This window comes from Oncorhynchus gorbuscha, linkage group LG11 (genome assembly GCF_021184085.1).
Source record: "Oncorhynchus gorbuscha isolate QuinsamMale2020 ecotype Even-year linkage group LG11, OgorEven_v1.0, whole genome shotgun sequence".
NCBI lineage: Eukaryota > Metazoa > Chordata > Actinopteri > Salmoniformes > Salmonidae > Oncorhynchus > Oncorhynchus gorbuscha.
In genome coordinates, this window is record NC_060183.1 from 71,298,540 (window position 1) to 71,321,028 (window position 22,489).

At 43.1% G+C, this 22,489-nt stretch overlaps 1 protein-coding gene across 1 annotated transcript in view; it reads left to right on the top strand.

The window, feature by feature from the left end:
- Positions 1-3,436: 3,436 nt before the first annotated feature.
- Positions 3,437-22,489, top strand: part of setx (senataxin) — a 67,818-nt gene continuing 48,765 nt past the window's right edge. The window contains 2 exon segments of the mRNA XM_046290331.1: positions 3,437-3,624; positions 5,101-5,298. Coding sequence (XP_046146287.1) covers positions 3,622-3,624; positions 5,101-5,298 — 201 coding nt within the window. The 5' untranslated portion in view covers positions 3,437-3,621.

A 22,489-nucleotide genomic window follows, 5' to 3' on the forward strand; every position in this document is an offset into this window, starting at 1 on the left:
ACAGAGGAAATCTGGAGCTATGTCAGAGTGATCATCGGGTTCTTGGTCACCTCCCTGACCGAGCAAGGCCCTTCTCCCCCGATTGCTCAGCTCTAGGAAGTGTCTTGGTGGTTCCAAACTTCTTCCAGGTAAGAATGATGGAGGCCACTGTGTTCTTGGGGACCTTCAATGCTGCAGACATTTTTTGGCACCCTTCCCCAGATCTGTGCCTTGTCACAATCCTGTCTCGGAGCTCTACGGACAATTCCTTCTACCTCATGGCTTGGTTTTTGCTCTGACATGCACTGCCAACTGTGGGACCTTTATATAGACAGGTGTGTGCCTTTCCAAATCATGTCTAATCAATTGAATTTACCACAGGTGGATTCCAATCAAGTTGTAGAAACATCTCAAGGATGATCAATGGAAACAGGATGCACCTGAGCTCAGTTTCGAGTATCATAGAAAAGTGTCTGAATAGTTATGTAAATAAGTTATTTCTGTTTTTTTTATTTTAAATACATTTGCCAAATTTCTAAAAACGTGTTTTTGCTTTTGTCATTATGGTGTCTTGTGTGTAGATTGATGAAAATAAATAATGTAATTTAGAATAAGGCTGCAACGGTAACAAAATGTGAAAAAGGGAAGGGTTCTGAATACTTTCCGAATGTACTGTATGTCAGTCAAAGACACTCATATTGTAACACAATTTGGTACACATGTTGCTAACACTGTCAAGACTCAACATATGCGAGAACAATCATGTTTATCTCTTGGTCTGTATGAAATTTGTCACACATGCTCAGGGATATGAGTCTAGCTAACCCACACGATATCTCAAACACCACTGGACTGACTTTTACAAAACTCGGGGTGAATGATGCGTCTTGCCATAGACATCCGGTATGTACATCATTCGTGGGGGACAACATATTTACTGTTTCCTTGTTTTGGATTGAAAAGGTCTAGGTAGACTAGCAACCTGAAGTTTGAATATATACCAAATTTGATCACATTCACATTTTTCCTTAACACAAAAAAATGGGCCTATTTTAGGCTTTAAATACCTAGTGTAGGCTATAAATATTTCAACGCTACCACTTTGTTTCCCCTGGCCATAGGGGATCCGAGTGTATAGGCTTCTCTGGGCTATCTGCAGCTGTGGTTGTTATCGGTTGATCATATTGAAGCACAGATTAATTGTGCATGATTAGATAAATCATGTGGCAAATCAGTCTAAACAACAGTGTCAAAAGTGCTGGGGAAAATGTCAGCTAGCCGTACGTTTGCCAGCAGCCTTGCTGTGCTGATCTCTGCAATAAGAATATATGGAAATTGGCACGCTCTAAGCTCTATCTCTATCTAAATGTTTAGATAGTACTGACATTAAAAATGATTATTATGTATTATTATTACTACATATCATCATTAATGATATTCATTCAACTGAGTTAGTTGTGTGTTTATTTGTGTAATAAATAACTAGTCCCTGAGTCGGAGTACTATGTCAGGCCTTACCTAAAAACAGACTGTTAGAATTACAGTCTGACTGAAGCAGGAGTCTTTACAAGTCAGAATGTTGAATATAATTACATTTTAACCTACTCTACCAGTTGTACATGCTGTTGGTCCTTTTGGCGGTAGCAGGTGGAGATGAGTAAACAATATTTTCCAGTGGATACCCTTGTTCGCCCAACTTTTTACAGCACCAGTAGGTTCTGTAGCATCGCTTATTTTCCATCTCTTGCAATACGTAAATAATAACCGAATGTAACCAAACGTAGTCAACCGAAACACACCCACTGGCAATCAGCTGGAAGTGTTTGGAGCCATATTGTGCAAGTGTTTGTCACATGTGGATTGCATCAGTATTGAAAATAAAAACCGGAAATACAAACTGATATGCAAACCAGTGTACTGAAGGTTAGGTTGATATCGCTTCCCTGTAGATATTTTGTATCTGCTTAACTCAGACATAGGGACAAAATCTGTGGACAACAGGTGAAGTAAGTTGAAAGAACATTTGTTCAACATTCTAACTTGTTCAAAAATGCTGAACCCACATGTTAGACGAGAGAGTGAGTATTTCACTCTTGGATTCTAAAAGGCTACATCAGGCACACTGCTCTCTAAAATAGGTCCAGGAATGTGGAAAGAGCCTCCCTTGCAGAAGGAAGATGGCGGAGAGGTGGTGGGGTGTTGGACGAAGGCCGCTGTGGGGGAGATGGCGAAAAAGGAAATAAGGAAGAAAGTGGAGTATATTCTGACTAAATGAGTGGGGGATTACACAGGCCTTCTGAAATATCTGGTGAAGGAGAAGATGATGAATAAGAAAAAAAGGAGGGAATATTTTTTGAGTGAATGGAATGGAGGATTGCACAGAATTTTTCGAAGAGCTTGGGGAGGAATTGGGACAGGATGAGAGTGAGGATACATTTAAATGTAGTTGCAGGTGCAGTGATGACTGCCGAGAAGAAGTTGAGTGTAGAGGGAAGTAGTGTGGTGAGGAAAGTCGGCGTCAAGTGCAAAAACAGGGATATGTGCTCCAGTAGTTCAGAGATGGAACTTGTTGAGTGTGATTGCCGAGTTTGGGCCTAGTCCCAAGGAAGATCAGGATGATTTTGGCCCAGTGGGAGTGAGATTTGTAGAGATCCTTGCTGTTTGGTTGATTCATATGTAGTGTCAAGTTGGGTGGAGGAGAGGTTGGGGACTGTTGAGTTGGTGAAGGTAACTCGGAGTGCACTTGTGATGATTTATTGTGTTTCCAAATGCTCAGAGGAGAGGGCGCTCCAGATTACGAGATTAGGGATAATAATTGTGACATCCTTTGCTCTCCGGAGCAGGGTGCTGTTGAAAGGAATGATAACAGGGGTGGCATTAATAAGTGCTGAGGAAGAGCAATTGAAATGGAAGATTGCCGGTGTCTATGACACCCACAACTTGATAAGACGTAGATCCGGTAGGGAAATTGAGAAGACATTATCTGTCATGCTGAGTTTTGATGCAGAATCATTACTAGATAAGGTCAAGGCAGGAAGTGTCAGTTATCCCGTGAGAGTTATGCTGCGAGGAAAATATTACGTTGTTTTAGGTGTCAGGGTTATGGGCATATTACAGCAGTGTGTAGGAGGGAGATGTTAGTTGTACTGCAGAAATGTATCTTAATTCACAGAAAATAGAGAGAAGAGAAGTATTTGGGATTGTGAGAATTTACTGCAGAACAGCTGCAGTAGGTGTTGAGTGGTAGTGATATCCTCTCAGACCTGGTCTGGAGTAGGTCTAGGTGGGGTTAAATAGTGGATGGGTGGTGTTTTATAATGAGAGAGATTATAATGTAGGTATGCCGTGAAAGGCCTCACACACCAGTACAGTAGGTGGCGGTGTATGCACCTAAATGTTGGATGCGATCTGCCAACCAAATCCCAAAGAAGAAGTAATAAGTAAATTAGCAGGGGGACAAGAGGAGTGAGGATATCACTGGTTTGGCTCAGAGGAGGTTTTGTTCTTGAATGACCGCGTGTGTTTGCAGTGTAAACAGCACGTTAGCGAGAAATGTCATTGAGTGTTCGTTATATTGGGAATCTATATATCTACCAAGATGAAATAAATTAGTGCAACGTTTGGATTAAGCACTTGTTCAACATGGTGAGTTCTGGTTAAACAATACGCGACGTTGTAGCCAGCTAACGACTTTCCAGACCGCGGCAGGGTTCGACTCATGCCACCAGGTTTACATCCTTGCTTTCACCAGACAACATTGTCGACACAACTGGAAGCTAGACTACAAACGTCTCTAAAATCGCCAACAAATTGAATGTCGTGACATTTTCTGATAAGGAAAAGAAGTAGCTAGCTAACTATTAAAGTTGGCGTCATATCTAGCTAGTTAAGTTAGTTACATTTAAAATGTTCCTGTTTGTTGTGCATCTAGCTGAAGCTAACGGTGCGTTAGCCAGGTAACTAGCTACCATTTGCGCTGCTAGTTGCTAACTACCTAACCAGCCACTTGACGAATCACTTGATGATTTACAGATTTAAAACAACATTTAGACAGTCACGCACACCAACATATGGAATATTAGCGATATTTGAGCTCTTTTGTTGGTGAAATGGGGCCTGACACTGCTAGGCCAACTAGATATTGCCTATGTCACTGTAAACGGTGTTGGTAGTACAGTAGACGGCCTAGTAATGTTATTACTAAATGCTGTAAGTAACGGTAACTTGGTTACAACTTTCCCATGTGTCAACATTACATTTTTCTCAAGCTTTTTCTACTATTTATATAAGATTTCATGTTGGCATATTCACTTTAACAGCAGTTACGTTACGGTACCAAAAACTACCTTAAAATAAAAAGGCATACTTACTGTAATTTAGCTAGCTATATCAAGCCCTGTTTACTGTACTTTAGCCAGCTAACTAAATGTACAGTAATTAGGCCTTGTTCTAGCTAGCTAAAATACAGGAAGTAGGCCTTTTATTATTTGACGGTAGTTTTTGGGACCGTAACTGCTGTTAAAGTGAATATTTGTACTTGACACCTCCAATTGTTTAGAGTTTTGGGCCAAGTAACCGAAAGGTTGCAAGATTGACTCCCTGAGGTAACCAGGTACAAATCTATCGATCTGCCCCGGATCAGGGCAGTTAAACCACTGTTCCTATGCCGTCATTGTAAAATAAGAATTTGTTCTTAACGGGCTTGCCTAGTTAAATAAAAAATAGTCTCAAACTGTGGTTTCAAACCATGGTGTTTGAGACAAAGTAAGCTTGAAGTGCCTGTCTTCTGCCAGTTTTCTCACCTCCCGGCCAGGGTTTCACACCCAACTCAATGGGATTGTTTATGTTGGATAAGGCTTCCTGGGGAACTTGTGACCTTGCTGTACTATCCACTTAACTATTGTGACTGCTCAGCCAAATCCCAGTGTCATAAACATTTACCAGTTTGTAGCACCAAATACATTTCTACAGATTTGATTTAGGCGGCCAATGCTGCTCATTAATAAAGTGGATGTGTGTCAGCAGAACCAACGAGTTCATTGTCCTCAAAGCAGTACATTATTGCATGTTGGATGTCAAATGATCAAAGGTCTAGCAACACTCTCATCTTGTCCCTTGTAGATGAGCATGTGCCGTTGGTGCACGTCTTTGGGTGACGATGTTGCAAAACTGCTCCAGAGGTACTGTGCTGTGTCTTGGTTATCAGAGGATGAGGAGGCAGTCAACGAGAAGGTGGCACTCAACGATGACCTCGACAAGTGCCTGGAGTGTGTGGTAGCGTACCATCGGGCGAAGGAGGAGTTACCTGGACTGCACCGGGTAAGGATGAACCAAACAGTGGTTGCTCAACTGAAAGTTTTGTTATACTGCGTGACTTCAAAGTAATTTGTGGTTTAGTACGGTACTCTGCATCACTACTTCATTGCTCCAGAGCAGCGCAAGGGGGAGTTAGAGCACTGATTATGATTTTGGGTCCCAAGGTGCTACTTTGTCGAAATGACAGTGAATTGGCGACATAAACCAAATAGAAACTGATAATGGTGCGTGTCTTCAAAATTGAATTTCAATAAACTGAATGAGGATGAAGGTGATTGAATTTAGAACAATACTGTAAGAATTGCTAATCCTCTGTCCTGCAGCTCACACCCAGATAAATACACAGATTTTTTTCAAATAAAATTTTATTAGTCACATGCGCCAAATATGGCAGGTGTAAGACCTTATAGTGAAATGCTTACGTACGATCCCCTAACCAACAGTGTGGTTTAAAAATATATGGATAAAAATGAGAGAAGTAATTAGAGCAGCAGTAAAAAAAATATTATTTGCACATACATACAGGGGGGTGCCGGTTAGTTGAGGTAATATGTACATGTAGGTAGAGTTATTAAAGTGACTATGCATAGATGGCAACAGAGATTGGCAGTGGTGAAGGGAGGGGGTGGCAATGCAAATAGTCTGGGTTGCCATTTGACAAGATGTTCAGGAGTCTTATGGCTTGAGGGTAGAAGCTGTTTAGAAGCCTCTTGGACCTAGACTTGGTGCTCTGGTACCGCTTGCCGTGTGGTTTATGGTTAGGTACATTCGTGCAATGTTTGCTTTTGTGAACTCATCCCCCGTTTGGCGAAGTAGGCTGTGATTTGATGATAAATTAACAGGCACAGCATTGAATATATGCAACGCAGGACAAGCTAGTTAACTACACATGGTTGATTTTACTAGGTTATGTGAAGATTGATTGTTTTTTATAAGATAAGTTTAATGCTAGCTAGCAACTTACCGTGGCACCTTACTGTACTCACGTAACAGGTGGTCAGCCTGCCACGCAGTGCTCGTGGAATGCAATGTAAACGGCCAAACTGTTACAGACGTATATCCATCCTGCCCTGCCTATCTAAGGTCTTCGAAAGCTAAGTCAACAAACAGGTCACTGACCATCTCGAATCCCACCGTACCTTCTCCGCTGTGCAATCTGGTTTCCGAGCCGGTAACGGGTGCACCTCAGCCACGCTCAAGGTACTAAACGATATCATAACCGCCATCGATAAAAGACGGTACTGTGCAGCAGTCTTCATCGACCTGGCCAAGGCTTTCGACTCTGTCAATCACCATATTCTTATCGTTTTTCTGATGACTGCCTTACCTGGTTCACCAACTACTTTGCAGACAGAGTTCAGTGTGTCAAATCGGAGGGCATGCTGTCCGGTCCTCTGGCTGTCTCTATGGGGGTGCCACAGGGTTAAATTCTCGGGCTGACTCTTTTCTCTGTATATATCAATGGTGTTGCTCTTGCTGCGGGCGATTCCCTGATCCACCTCTACGCAGACGACACCATTCTGTATTCTTCTGGCCTTGGACACTTCCTTGGACACTGTGCTATCTAACCTCCAAACGAGCTTCAATGCCATACAACACTCCTTCCGTGGCCTCCAACTGCTCTTAAATACTAGTAAAACCAAATGCATGCTTTTCAAACGCTGCCTGCACCCGCGCGCCCGACTAGCATCACCACCCTGGATGGTTAGGACCTAGAATATGTAGACATCTATAGGTACCTAGGTGTCTGGCTAGCCTGTAAACGCTCCTTCCAGACTCATATCAAACATCTCCAATCCAAAATCAAATCTAGAGTCGGCTTTTTATTCCGCAACAAAGCCTCCTTCACTCACGCCGCCAAATTTACCCTAGTAAAACTGACTATCCTACCGATCCTCGACTTCGGCGACGTCATTTACAAAATAGCTTCCAATACTCTACTCAGCAAACTGGATGCAGTTTATCACAGTGCCATCCGTTTTGTTACTAAAGCACCTTATACCACCCACCACTGCGACCAATGCTCTAGTCGGCTGGCCCTCGCTACATATTCGTCGCCAGACCTACTGGCTCCAGGTCATCTACAAGTCCATGCTAGGTAAAGCTCCGCCTTGCCATCGTGACCAGTGAGGTATTGAGGTAACACCCACCCGTAGCATGCGCTCCAGCAGGTGTATCTCACTGATTATCCCTAAAGCCAACACCTCATTTGGCCACCTTTCGTTCCAGTTCTCTGCTGCCTGTGACAGGAACGAATTGCAAAAATCGCTGAAGTTGGAGACTTTTATCTCCCTCACCAACTTCAAACATCAGCTAGCTGAGCAGCTAACCGATCGCTGCGACTGTACATAGTCTATCGGTAAATAGCCCACCCAATTTTACCTACCTCATCCCCATACTGTTTATATTTATTTACTTTTCTGCTCTTTTGCACACCAATATCTCTACCTGTACATGACCATCTGATCATTTATCACTCCAGTGTTAATCTGCTAAATTGTAATTATTCTCCTACCTCCTCATGCCTTTTGCACACAATGTATAGACTTTTTCTTTTTTTTCTACTGTGTTATTGACTTGTTAATTGTTTACTCCATGTGTAACTCTGTTGTCTGTTCACACTGCTATGCTTTATCTTGGCCAGGTCGCAGTTGCAAATGAGAACTTGTTCTCAACTAGCCTACCTGGTTAAATTGAGGTGGAATAAAAAAATCTAAATAATCGGCTTCCAAAAATGCTGATTAATTGGTCAACCTCAAGTATGTACAGTTGAAGTCGGAAGTTTACATACACTTAGGTTGGAGTCATTAACTCATTTTTCAACCACTCCACAAATTTCTTGTTAACAAACAATAGTTTTTGCTAGTCGGTTAGGACATCTACTTTGTGCATGATACAAGTCATTTTTCCAACAATTGTTTACAGACCTATTATTTCACTTAATTCACTGTATGACAATTCCAGAGGGTCAGAATTTTACCTCCACTAAGTTGACTGTGCCTTTAAACAACTTGGATCATTTCAGAAAATTACATCATGGCTTTAGAAACTTCTGATGGGCAAATTGACCTAATTTGAGTCAATTGGAGGTGTACCTATGGATGTATTTTCAAGGCCTACCTACAAACTCAGTGCCTCTTTGCTTGACATCATTGGAAAATCAAAAGAAATCAGCTAAGACCTCAGAATAACAATTGTAGACCTCCACAAGTCTGGTTCATCCTTGGGAGCAATTTCTAAACGCCTGAAGGTACCACGTTCATCTGTACAAACAATAGGACGCAAGTATAAACACCATGGGACCATACAGCAGTCATACCTCTCAGGAAGGAAACGCGTTCTGTTTCCTAGAGATGAACGTACTTTGGTGTGGAAAGTGCAAATCAATCCCAGAACAACAGCAAAGGACCTTGTGAAGATACTTTTGTACTTGTTTCCACCAGCATCTATATCCACAGTAAAACGAGTCATTTATCGACATATCCTGAAATGCTGCTCAGCAAGGAAGAAGAACTGTTTGGCCATAATGACCATTTTTATGTTTGGAGGAAAAAGGGGAGGCTTGCAAGCCGAAGATCAAATCAAATCAAAATCAAATGTATTTATATAGCCCTTCGTACATCAGCTGATATCTCAAAGTGCTGTACAGAAACCCGGCCTAAAACCCCAAATGGCAAGCAATGCAGGTGTAGAAGCACGGTGGCTAGGAAAAACTCTCTAGAAAGGCCAAAACCTAGGAAGAAACCTAGAGGAACCAGGCTATGTGGGGTGGCAAGTCCTCTTCTGGCTGTGCCAAGATGTTCAAATGTTCATAAATAACCAGCATGGTCGAATAATAATAAGGCAGAACAGTTGAAACTGGAGAACACCATCCCAACCGTGAAGCACAGGGGTGGCAGCATCATGCTGTGGATGTGCTTTGCTGCTGGAGGGACTGCTGCACTTCACAAAATGGATGGCATCATGAGGAGAAATTATGTGGATACATTGAAGCAACATCTCATCAGTCAGATGTATGACATCAGTCAGGCAGCCAAGTTAAAGCTTGGTCGCAAATGGGTCTTCCAAATGGACAATGACCCCAAGCATACTTTCAAAGTTGTGGCAAAATGGCTTAAGGACAACAAAGTCGAGGTATTGGAGTGGCCATCACAAAGCACTGACCTCAAACCTATAGAAAATTTGTGGGCAGAACTGAAAAACCTTGTGCGAGCAAGGAGGCCTATAAACCTCACTCAGTTATTTAATAATAATAATAATAATATATGCCATTTAGCAGACGCTTTTATCCAAAGCGACTTACAGTCATGTGTGCATACATTCTACGTATGGGTGGTCCCGGGGATTGAACCCACTACCCTGGCGTTACAAGCGCCATGCTCTACCAACTGAGCTACAGAGAGTATTTCAGCTCTGTCAGGAGGAATGGGCAAAAATTCACCCAACTTATTGTGGGAAGGATACCAAAAATGTTTGACCCAACTTAAACAATTTAAAGGCAATGTTACCAAATACTAATTGAGTGTATGTAAACTTTTGACCCGATGGGAATGTGAGGAAAGAAATAAAAGCTGAAATAAATAGTCGTGATCCTAACTGACCTACGACAGGGAATTTTGACTCGGATTAAATGTCAGGAAACTGAGTTTAAAATATATTTGACTAAGGTGTATGAACACTTTAGACTTCTGTACGTACTGTCACTGTGAGGACGATGTCATCGATGCACTTATTGATAAAGCCAATGACAGATGTAGTGTACTCCTCAATGCCATTGGGGGAATCCCGGGAAAATATTCCAGTCTGTGATAGCAAAACAGTCCTGTCGTTTAGCATCTGATTCATCTCACCACTTTTTTTTTTTTATCTAGTCACTGTTGCTTCCTGCTTTAATTTTTGCTTGTAAGCAGGAATCAGGAGGATGGAATTATGGTCAGATTTGCCAAATGGAGGCCAAGGGAGAGCTTTGTATGCATCTGTGTGTGGCGTAAAGATGGTCCAGAGTTCTTTTCCCCCTGGTTGCACATTTTAACTTGTTGATAGAAACGAGGTAAAAAATATTTTAAGTTTCCTTGCATTAACATCTTGAAGCTAGGGGGCACTGTTTTTATGTTTGGAAAAATAACGTTCCCAAAGTAAATAGCCTATTTCTCAGGACCAGATGCTAGAATATGCATATAATTGACACATTAGGATAGTAAACACTCTAAAGTTTCCAAAACTGTCAAAATGCCGTCTGAGTTAAACAGAACTGATATTGCACCTAAACCTGAGGAAAATCCAATCAGGAAGTGCCCCTGTTTTTGAAACTTCTGTTCTTAATCATCCCTATTCCCCATTTAAAGGGATATCAACCATATTTCTTTTTCTATGGCTTCCCTAAGGTGTCAAAAGCCTTTAGACATAGTTTCAGGCTTTTATTTTGAAGAATGAGCGTGAACGACCACATTGCGTAAGTGGATAGGTGGGGGCTCTCGGAGTGTTGTGCGCAAATGAGAAAGGTGGCTATTGTTACTCCCGGTCCTAGTGAAAAGCCAACTGTCCCGGTTGATATATTATCGAATAGATATTTGAAAAACACCCTGAGGATTGATTATGAAAACCGTTTGATATTTTTCTGTGGACATTATGGATATAATTTGGAATTTTTGTCTGCGTTGTCGTGACCGCTCTTTCCGGTGGATTCCTGGGCATAACGCACCAAACTAACAGATATTTGGATATAAGAAATATCTTTATAGAACAAAAGGAACATTTTGTTGTCTAACTGGGAGTCTCGTGAGTGAAAACATCTGAAGATCATCAAAGGTAAACGATTAATTTGATTGCTTTTCTGATTTTTGTGACCAAGTTACCTGATGCTAAGTGTACTTTTTGTTTTGTCGAGCGACCGATAGACTTACACAAGCGCTTGTATTGTGTTTGCTGTAATTCATAATTTCAATCTGAGACGACAGGTGGATTAACAAAAGGCTAAGCTGTGTTTTGCAATATTGCACTTGTGATTTCATGAATATGAATATTTTCTAGTAATATTATTTCACTGTGGTGCTATGCTAATCAGCGTTGCTGATGACAATTATACCGGATCCGGGGTGGGTGGTTCAGGGGTTAAAGTCCTTGGCTACTAGGAGCGCTGCCTCTGGATGAGCATTTTCCTGTTTGCTAATTGCGGTATACATCTCACTGAGTGCTGTTTTAGTGCCTGCATTGGTCTGCGGTGGTAAGAAAAATACGAACTCTCTAGGTAGGTAGTGTGATCTGCAGCTTATGAGAAACTCTTCCTCAGGCAAGCAATAGCTTGAGACTTCCTTAGATATCGTGCACCAGCTGTTGTTTACAAAAATACACAGAGCGCTGCCCTTTGTCTTACCAGACGCCGCTGTTCCATCTTGCTGGTACAGCGTATAACCAGCCAGCTCTATGTTGATATTGTCGTTGTTCAGCCACGACTCCGTGACGCATAAGATGTTCTCTTTACATTTCCCGTTGGTAGTTTAATCTTCCCAATAACTCGTCCTTTTTTTCCAAAGATGCATGTTTGTGAGCAGAATTGAGGGGAGTGAGGTTTTTTTTCGCTGGCCTCTTTCTCCGCCTCTTCAAGCAGATCACTGGGGTCAGGGCCTGTTCCCGAGGGAGCCGAAAATCCTCTGGCTCGTCAAAGTCATGAAAGAAGAAAAAGGACTCTGCTAGTCTGAGTAATCGCAGTCCTGATGTCTATAAAATATTTTCGGTCATAAGAGACGGTAGCGGCAACATTATGTACAAAAAGAGTCAAATAAGTTACGAACAAAAAACACTATCGGATGGGGACACGAAAAACATCTGCCTTCTGCACTGGTGCCATCTTATCATTTTTGTTACTACTTGTAAGTTACTTAATAAAACTGTTACTCTAAGGTTTTTATTCTAAGAGAAACTTGGATTACAATTAGGGTGTTGAAATGTTAGGATTATTTTGCTCCTACAGTAGTACTGTAGCGTACTCCTGACCGGTCACGTTGTACAGCCCCCGAGGGGCGCAGTGGTCTAAGACACTGCATTGCAGTGCAAACTGTGTTGCTACAGATGCTGGTTCTCTCCCTCTAAAACCAGAAATAAATAATTCTATATAATAAACTGGCTTTATTTAAAAATAAGTAACAATGTCTCACCCCATGTTCAAGAATGGGGTTTTCCCCACTCACTTTACGTTATTTGAAAACAAAATCATCTCTAAAATATTGTAATTTTTATAACAAAGCTATTAATTTTAGAATTATACAAAAGCCCCTAAAATATTCTCATATATATTAACAACCTTTTTCACAAGTGTAGCAGGGTGTGAATTCTGCAAACAATGTTTCTAGCAGGACAATATATATTGGTCATGGCTTCCGAGTGGTGCACAATGGGATTGCCTTGCAGTTCTCCAGCTTCCCCCACTGAGATAGCGGTAGGCGTTCAAGGCACAAAGTGCAGGAGGCACGGAACGGGCGGCAGAGCAGCACACAAGACTGACCTAGCCCATGTGGAAGGGAGGAGGAGGGTGGCGGGGTGGACCCCCTTTCCACTGGGTAGCACAGAACAACATTTTAAGGGGCATTGCAGTAATAATGGCGCTGACTAGGTGCCGGTTTGTTTTAGTGTGAACTTGCAATGAAACTAATAATGGTGTGAAAAATGCCCCTTAGATATGAACTTAGAGGGCAGAAATGATTAAATATTAGAGCATTAGACCTGTCACTAAAGGCGTCAGTCAAAAGATCCGAACTGGATTGATCTACCATTTCTATCATGGGCTGCTGTAATCGATGGGGGCTCAGGACAGTACTATTTAGGTCATCTGATGAAGGTGCACATGGATCAGATTCAAACTTTGAAGACCGAGATCGAGTCCTTGAAGGCAGACCAGTAGAAAGAGAAGCATTATCTGAGGGCAGAAAATACAGGCGAAAGCTAATGCGTTGGCGGAGAGTCACGCGTCGTTGGCGGAGAGTCACGCGTCGTTGGCGGAGAGTCACGCGTCGTTGGCGGAGAGTCACGCGTCGTTGGCGGAGAGTCACGCGTCGTTGGCGGAGAGTCACGCGTCGTTGGCGGAGAGTCACGCGTCGTTGGCGGAGAGTCACGCGTCGTTGGCGGAGAGTCACGCGTCGTTGGCGGAGAGTCACGCGTCGTTGGCGGAGAGTCACGCGTCGTTGGCGGAGAGTCACGCGTCGTTGGCGGAGAGTCACGCGTCGTTGGCGGAGAGTCACGCGTCGTTGGCGGAGGAGAGTCACGCGTCGTTGGCGGAGAGTCACGCGTCGTTGGCGGAGAGTCACGCGTCGTTGGCGGAGAGTCACGCGTCGTTGGCGGAGAGTCACGCGTCGTTGGCGGAGAGTCACGCGTCGTTGGCGGAGAGTCACGCGTCGTTGGCGGAGAGTCACGCGTCGTTGGCGGAGAGTCACGCGTCGTTGGCGGAGAGTCACGCGTCGTTGGCGGAGAGTCACGCGTCGTTGGCGGAGAGTCACGCGTCGTTGGCGGAGAGTCACGCGTCGTTGGCGGAGAGTCACGCGTCGTTGGCGGAGAGTCACGCGTCGTTGGCGGAGAGTCACGCGTCGTTGGCGGAGAGTCACGCGTCGTTGGCGGAGAGTCACGCGTCGTTGGCGGAGAGTCACGCGTCGTTGGCGGAGAGTCACGCGTCGTTGGCGGAGAGTCACGCGTCGTTGGCGGAGAGTCACGCGTCGTTGGCGGAGAGTCACGCGTCGTTGGCGGAGAGTCACGCGTCGTTGGCGGAGAGTCACGCGTCGTTGGCGGAGAGTCACGCGTCGTTGGCGGAGAGTCACGCGTCGTTGGCGGAGAGTCACGCGTCGTTGGCGGAGAGTCACGCGTCGTTGGCGGAGAGTCACGCGTCGTTGGCGGAGAGTCACGCGTCGTTGGCGGAGAGTGACTCATTCAAGAGGGCAAGGAACAAAATTATCGATATCTAGGCTATATATGGACCGATTCTAATCGAAAAAAAGACCCAATAGTGATTATGGGACATCTAGGAGTGCCAACAAAGAAGATTGTCAAAGGTAATGAAGTTTTATATTTTATTTCTGCGTTTTGTGTAGCGCCGACTATGCAAATTATTTTGTTTACGTCCCCTGCGGATCTTTTGGGGTGTTGCATGCTATCAGATAATAGCTTCTCATGCTTTCGCCGAAAAGCATTTTAAAAATCTGACTTGTTGGCTGGATTCACAACGAGTGTAGCTTTAATTCAGTACCCTGCATGTGTGTTTTAATGAACGTTTTGAGTTTTAACGAGTGCTATTAGCATTTAGCGTAGCGCATTGGCATTTCCAGATGTCTAGATGGGACGCATGCGTCCCGGGTCGACCCAAGAGGTTAACTGCCTGTTCAGGGGCAGAACGGCAGATTTTGTACCTTGTCAGCTCGGGGATATGAACTTGCATCCTTTCGGTTACTAGTCCAATGCTCTAACCACTAGGCTACCCTGCCGCCCCACTTGCGTTCAGTCTGCATGGTCAATGCAGCACATGCAACAATGTTGATGATAACAATGCTGTTTTCACTTTGTTTCGTAATCTAAATCTGCTAGCGTTCTATAATGACACTATCAGTTTGTTTCTTACATCAGCAAACCGCTAGTTTGTCTTTTCTTAGCAAGTTGCCAGGAAACTTGAGACACTAATTGTTATCTGCTAATAGCTAGCTAGCTAATAAATGTACTGAGTAAGAGCAAACGTAGCGAGCTCATACAGCCTGATAATACCAGTGACGTTGTAGACCTAAATCAGCATGTTGGTGCAACAGTATCTTCTAAAGCAAAGAGGAATATGCAAAGCAAGAATATGTTAGCTACATGAAGTAGCTAAGAGAGAACATGCAATGTAGCCAAAGCTTATAGGGTCCCCTAGGAAACACTTATCTGGTGTAACTGGGGTAGTGTTGAACACGACTGTTGCCATTCTCCTGTCAGATCAGGTGGTAATTCTTTGTCCCAGCTGAGTCCCCTCTTCCACATTTCCTGGAACATGCACTTGATCCTAATGGTGAAGGGGTCAGGGAACCAAGAGGGTTGAAGATGCTTGCAGATGACTGCAGAAGACTTCTCTTTGTGTTTTCCTTTTGCGTTAGAAAATGCTCAGTAGCGGCCTGAGGTGAAAGTCATCTGTTCTCAATCTCCATACTAAACCTAAAACCTTCAGCACTACTCCTTGTGTTTCTAGTGTCAATGGGTGAAAATTTGTCGTACTCTCCCATTTTTGTTTTCAGTTCAGGAGAGTTGGTCATCCACTTGCAGAGGTCCATGCCTGCAATCGACAGCATTCGCTTTGCAGTTGTCACAATGTAAGCCTCTTCAACGTTGTGTGAATTTACGATGAAATCCTCTACATAGTGACTTTCTCTCTCTACAACTTCTGGTTGTTCTGTTTCATATTGTTTCAGGTGCTTCCTGATTTTAACTGCCAGCAAGAATGGACTTGGGGGAAGCTCCAAATACCACTCTTTTCATCTTCAGCACACGCAGCTCCTCTTCATTTTCTCCCCTTGGTGGGCCTGTGAGCCATAGGAATCTCACGGCGTCTCTGTCTTTCTCTGCTAGGGATATCTGCAGGAAAGCTTTCTTGATGTCTGCCATGAATGTGATTTCATGTAGTCTGAACCTCATCAGAACGCTGAGCAGATCTGGATTCAGGTTTGGTCCTGTGAGTAGACAGTCATTGAGGGATGGACAGCCATCTTCATGGGACGAGGCATCAAACACCACTCTCAATTCTGTCACCTTATCTTCTTGGAGTACTGCATGGTGAGGTAAGTAGTATTTTACATTGTCTACGCTTTATGCGTTGTCCTTGGGCACGTCCTCTGCCATATCCTGTTGTAAATAGTCCTCTACTTCATTGTATCTGCTGTACAACGTCACATCCCTCAGTCTTTTCTTCAGACCTTCAAACCGTTTCTTGTATACTTGGAGTTCTGGCATTTCTCATTTCCATGGCAACTCCACGTGCTATCGTCCATCTTTGAAGGTGGTTGTTTCCTCAAACTTCTGTAGAGCCTAGTTTTCCTCTGGGTTCTGTGTTTTCTCCCTTATAATACCCAGAGACTCAAGCTCCCAGAATGCATGCAGTTGTTTGGAGACTAGTGTGTCTTCATCAAGTGGGATGAACATGCATGTTGCCTCAGCGACACTTGACATGGACACTGGTCCCTGCGCCGACCATCCAACGGTGCTCTCTAAAGCAACTAGCGTCTCCGTCAGTCGCTCCACTCTGCCTGATACTGTCTGCCAGTAGTAGTCTGCTCCTATCAGGACAGAGTTCAGGATCAAATCAAATCAAATCAAATCAAATTTATTTATATAGCCCTTCGTACATCAGCTGATATCTCAAAGTGCTGTACAGAAACCCAGCCTAAAACCCCAAACAGCAAACAATGCAGGTGTAAAAGCACGGTGGCTAGGAAAAACTCCCTAGAAAGGCCAAAACCTAGGAAGAAACCTAGAGAGGAACCGGGCTATGTGGGGTGGCCAGTCCTCTTCTGGCTGTGCCGGGTAGAGATTATAACAGAAAATGACCAAGATGTTCAAATGTTCATAAATGACCAGCATGGTCAAATAATAATAAGGCAGAACAGTTGAAACTGGAGCAGCAGCACAGTCAGGTGGACTGGGGACAGCAAGGAGCCATCATGTCAGGTAGTCCTGGGGCACGGTCCTAGGGCTCAGGTCCTCCGAGAGAGAGAAAGAAAGAGAGAATTAGAGAGAGCATATGTGGGGTGGCCAGTCCTCTTCTGGCTGTGCCGGGTGGAGATTATAACAGAACGTGGCCAAGATGTTCAAATGTTCATAAATGACCAGCATGGTTGAATAATAGTAAGGCAGAACAGTTGAAACTGGAGCAGGAGCATGGCCAGGTGGACTGGGGACAGCAAGGAGTCCTCATGTCAGGTAGTCCTGGGACATGGTCCTAGGGCCCAGGCCAGTTGAAACTGGAGCAGCAGCATGGCCAGGTGGACTGGGGACAGCAAGGAGTCATCATGTCAGGTAGTCCTGGGGCATGGTTCTAGGGCTCAGGTCCTCCGAGAGAGAGAAAGAAGGAGAGAAGGAGAGAATTAGAGAACGCACACTTAGATTTACACAGGACACCGAATAGGACAGGAGAAGTACTCCAGATAAACAAACTGACCCTAGCCCCCCGACACATAAACTACTGCAGCATAAATACTGGAGGCTGAGACAGGATCATTGTCATCTCCTGGAACGTCTGCAAGCTTGCAGTCCCTTTCTATTGAGCTCATGTTGAATCTGTTCACTAGAAACCTTCATCACAGCTGTGCACACTTGTAGGGTTTCAATTGTCTTTATCGCTAGTCTCTGCTGTTTGTCCCCGACATTCTCCAAGATGACTTTCACTGTGTTGCGTTTGGACGTTGCTGGAGCAGAGGAGCCAAACGTGTGAAGAGTGAGTGCCTCTTGTCTGATTTACTGGTAGCTTCACCCTTCACAAGGTTTTCATGTACAAAGCTTCTCTGACTGCCTCCATCTAGTAAGCAACGAGCGATCTTCCTGCCCGATGGGCCTTCTACCCATGCCTTTGCTGTTTGTAGCAACAGTGTTCTGTCCATCTGGTTTAATCTTCACTGAATGGGGAATAACTGAGGAAACAACAGCATCTGCAGAAACAGTAGGGGGTTGCACCTCACCCCTCTTACCGGCACACACAGCAATGTGATGTCTTCTTCCACATGTTGCACATGACACATCTTTGACTTTACAGAATTTTGCAATGTGTTTCTTTCCTAAACATACAAACAATCTTCCCATTTTTCTCTTTGTGTATAACAATATTGTGGTCAGGGAAGTTTTCTGTTTTGTGGTCTGCACTGTCACAGAATAGACAGTTTTGTTCCTTCTGGCTGGATGTGTGCAGTGCCGCAGCAGATGGCATGTTGGGTCTTTTTTTGTTTTCATTTAATTGGAGGAGCATGACTTGTTCCATGGTTTGCTCTCTTACTATTGGTTGCATGATCTTGTCATTTGTAGTGCTCTCTCCCTGCTCTGAACCTCCTTCTGTAGGAAACTCACAATCTCAGACACTTTCCATTCATCTACTCCCCTCTGACGAATATAGTCGAGCTATGTCCTCTGGAATCATCTGCAGTAAGATTGGGCATAGTATGCTTCCATAGGTTTCTGACACTACACCCAGTGGTTCCCAGCTTCTAATCTGAATTTCACATTCATCATATACCTGCCTCAATGCGTTTAGGTCAGAGGATTTCTTCATATGAGTGAGATTCAGCACCGTTGACATGTGAGCACTAATCACAAGATCTTTCCTTCCAAATCTGCTCTTGAGCAGAGCGATTGCATCACAGTTACTGTCTGTTAGCATCAGTCCTGCTACTGCCTTTGCAGCTGGTCAAGTGAGATGTTTTCAGATGGGTAAACTTCTTTATTACACAGTGAATCATTGTTGTGAATAGCAGTCTCATACTGGCTCCAAAACTGCCACATACTGGCATCTCCATAGAATTTCTCAATCAACTTTGGTATCCTTACTGATTTGTCTCTGTGATCTGTTTGAGTTAGCGTCACTCACCCGTACTGGTAGTGGATTGCGGTCCTGTGTTTTTCTTTATCACTTGTTGTGCACGGCTCTTCAGCATAACACGCTCTTTGTAATCCTCCGTGCATGCAATCCCCGCTTCCAGTCTGCCCAATGGCATTAACTGTTCAATTCCACGATCAAGTTCAAACAAGCTGTCCTCTTTAGCTGACAGCGATTCCAACAATGTATCCAAGTGATCGGTATCCAAATTTGACTGGGTTATTTCCACGTCAAACTGATCCAAAATCCGTGTTGTGGCACCTCGAATGGTACCCCGCTTTCGTCTCATTCTTTCTGCTTCATGCCGATGCTCCTCCTCAGCCATTTCAGCCGCTTCATCCCTACGATCTTCGTTGCAGCTCATACTTTTCCCGGGCTTCGGCACCAAAATATAGAAGAACTACAAAGTAAAGACTTGGGACGTCTGGTTTGATATGAAAGCTTCTTTTAGTAATACTACTTGTTCACGTCACTTAACAACTTTAGATTTGACAAAACAAAGTTGCCTGCGAGTGTCAGGATAATCACTTGTTCATAACTGCCGAGTTCTCTCTCTACTTCCGGTCGCAAGGCATTCTGGAACTTGCAGTCAAAAGCGTAATCCAATACATATTTTGTTGTATGTAGTTCTCGCAATCTCCAACACACAAATTCTAATACAGTTACATATGTAAATAACTTTAAAGAAAATATCTTTAGATACAGCTCAATGAAGTAACTGTAAACATTAACTGTGTAACCCATTCAAGTTACAACACTGTATTCAAAGTGCCCACTATTATATTCTAACAATAGAAATAGAATAGTCATTCTATTTCCAACAGTTTTGCTCTAATTCACAAGTTAAATCGCAATTGCAACATTTGGTTAACTTCTTGCGACTAGGTGGCGCTATTAAAATTTTTGGATGAAAAACATTCCCGTTTTAAACAAGATATTTTGTCACAAAGATGCTCGACTATGCATATAATTGACAGCTTTGGAAAGAAAACACTCTGACGTTTCCAAAACTGCAAAGATATTGTCTGTGAGTGCCACAGAACTGATGTTACAGGCGAAACCCAGATAAAAATCCAACCAGGAAGTGCCGCATTTTTTGAAACTGCCTCATGCCAATGACCCCTTATATGGCTGTGAATGAGCTACGAATGAGCTTACGTTTTCCACGTATTCCCCAAGGTGTCTACAGCATCTTTTTAGGCATTTCCATTGAAGAATGGCTGTAAGGGACCATATATATCAAGTGGTCACATGTGTCTCCCGCAGAAAATCTTGCATAAAATACTGAGGTAGCCATTTTTCCAATCGCTTCTTATGAGAAACCAATTGCCTCGACGGATATATTATCGAATATATGTTAAACATCTTGAGGGTGGATCCTAAACAACGTTTGCCGTGTTTCTGTCAATGTAGCTAATTTTGAAAAAAGTTTGGCGTTGTAGTAGTAGCATTTTCCGGTCGATTTCTCAGCCAAGGATGATTAAGAAACGGGAGCTTTTTCGCCTACAAAAATCATATTTTTGGAAAAAAGGAACATTTGCGATCTAACTAAGTCTCCTGAGTGAAAGCATCTGAAGTTCTTCAAAGGTAAATTATTTAATTTGGTTGCTTTTCTTATTTTCGTGAAAATGTTGCCTGCTGTCAGCAGAGCCTAGCATAGCATTATGCCATGATAAACTTACACAAATGCTTGTCTAGTGTTGGCTGTAACGCATATTTTGAAAATCTGAGATGACAGTGTTAACAAAAGGCTAAGCTTGTGTTTGAATATATTTTATTCATCTCATTTGCGATTTTCATGAATAGGAAAAGTTTCTAGTAGTATTTGTGTCAGCTGCGTTATGCTAATGCGTTTGAGGCTATGATTACGCTCCCGGATACGGGATTGCTAGTCGCAAAAGGTTAACCTCTTAGAGCTACCCCCCTACTTTTTTCAATTTCTGCCTGAAGACATACCCAAATCTAACAGCCTGTAGCTCAGGCACAGAACCAAGGATATGCATATTCTTGGGACCATTTGAAAGAAAGCACTGAAGTTTGTGTAAATGTGAATTGAATGTTGGAGAATATAACACAATAGATATGGTTTAGATAATACAATGAAAAACCATACGTTTTTTCTTTTTTGTATCTTTAAAATGAACAAGATGAAACAAACATTCAGATAGGATGATGGGGTCAATTTCAGTGAAAAATTATAAGAGGGCAACAGTACTTGTGCAAAGTTTCAGAATGATAACTTCCAAAATGAGTGTGTTACGTGACATTTATCATGAAGTCACACAAGTAGCCCAAATGTACCCAAGTGGCCAAATTGGTGAAGGTATACGTTTTGAAACAAATAACAATATACAAAATACCAAAATGGTATTCTAACACCCTCTCCAAAAATGGAGAAAAAAATATGGGGGAAAAAGTATATATACATTTACAAAATAACATGGGTAACTATTTACACACTTTAAATATTTGGAAGACCCTCAGTCCTCTATCAAATCAAATGTATTTATATAGCCCTTTGTACATCAGCTTAATATCTCAAAGTGCTGTACAGAAACCCAGCCTAGAACTCCAAACAGCAAGCAATGCAGGTGTAGAAGCATGGTGGCTTGGAAAAACTCCCTAGAAAGGCTAAAACCCAGGAAGAAACCTAGAGGAACCAGGCTGAGGGATGGCCAGTCATAATCTCCACAGAGAACAGAACATGGCTGAGATTTTCAACCATTCATAGATGACCAGTAGGGTGGTAGTAATAATAATAATAATAATAATAATAATCACAGTAGTTGTAGAGGATGCAACAGGACAGCACCTCAAGAGTAAATATCAACAGTTTAGGGTTCCATAGCCGCAGGCAGAACAGTTGAAACTGGAACAGCAGCCAGGCCAGGTGGACTGGGGACAGCAAGGAGTCATCATGCCAGGTAGTCCTGACGCATGGTCCTATAGGGCTCAGGTCCTCCGAGAGAGAGAAAATTAGAGGGCATACTTAAATTCACAGGACTCCGGATAAGACAGAAGTACTCCAGATATAACAAACTGACCCTAGCACCCTGACACAAATTACTGCAGCATAAATAATGGAGGCTGAGACCGGAGAGGTCAGGAGACACTGTGGCCCCATCCGATGAGACCCCCGGACAGGGCCAAACAGGCAGGATGTAACCCCACCCACTTTGCCAAAGCTCTACACAATATTGTGCTGCTGATGCCAGGTGCCATAGCGGTCTCTTTCTGCTGTAAAGAATGTGGCGCAGTTGATGGACTTAATTTAGCAAAGAACACAGTGACTCCTCCATGCTGTGCCCTTTTGGCACTGAGGCACATCCATGCCTGCAGAAATAATATATATTTATTATTATTATATATATTTATTATTATTATTATATATATATATTTATTATTATATATATATATTTATTATTATATATATTTATTATTATTATATATATTTATTATTAGGTTGAATATACACTGCTCAAAAAAATAAAGAACACGTAAACACAATGTAACTCTAAGTCAATCACACTTCTGTGAAGTCAAACTGCCCACTTAGGAAGCAACACTGACAATAAATTTCACATGCTGTTGTGCAAATGGATTAGACAACAG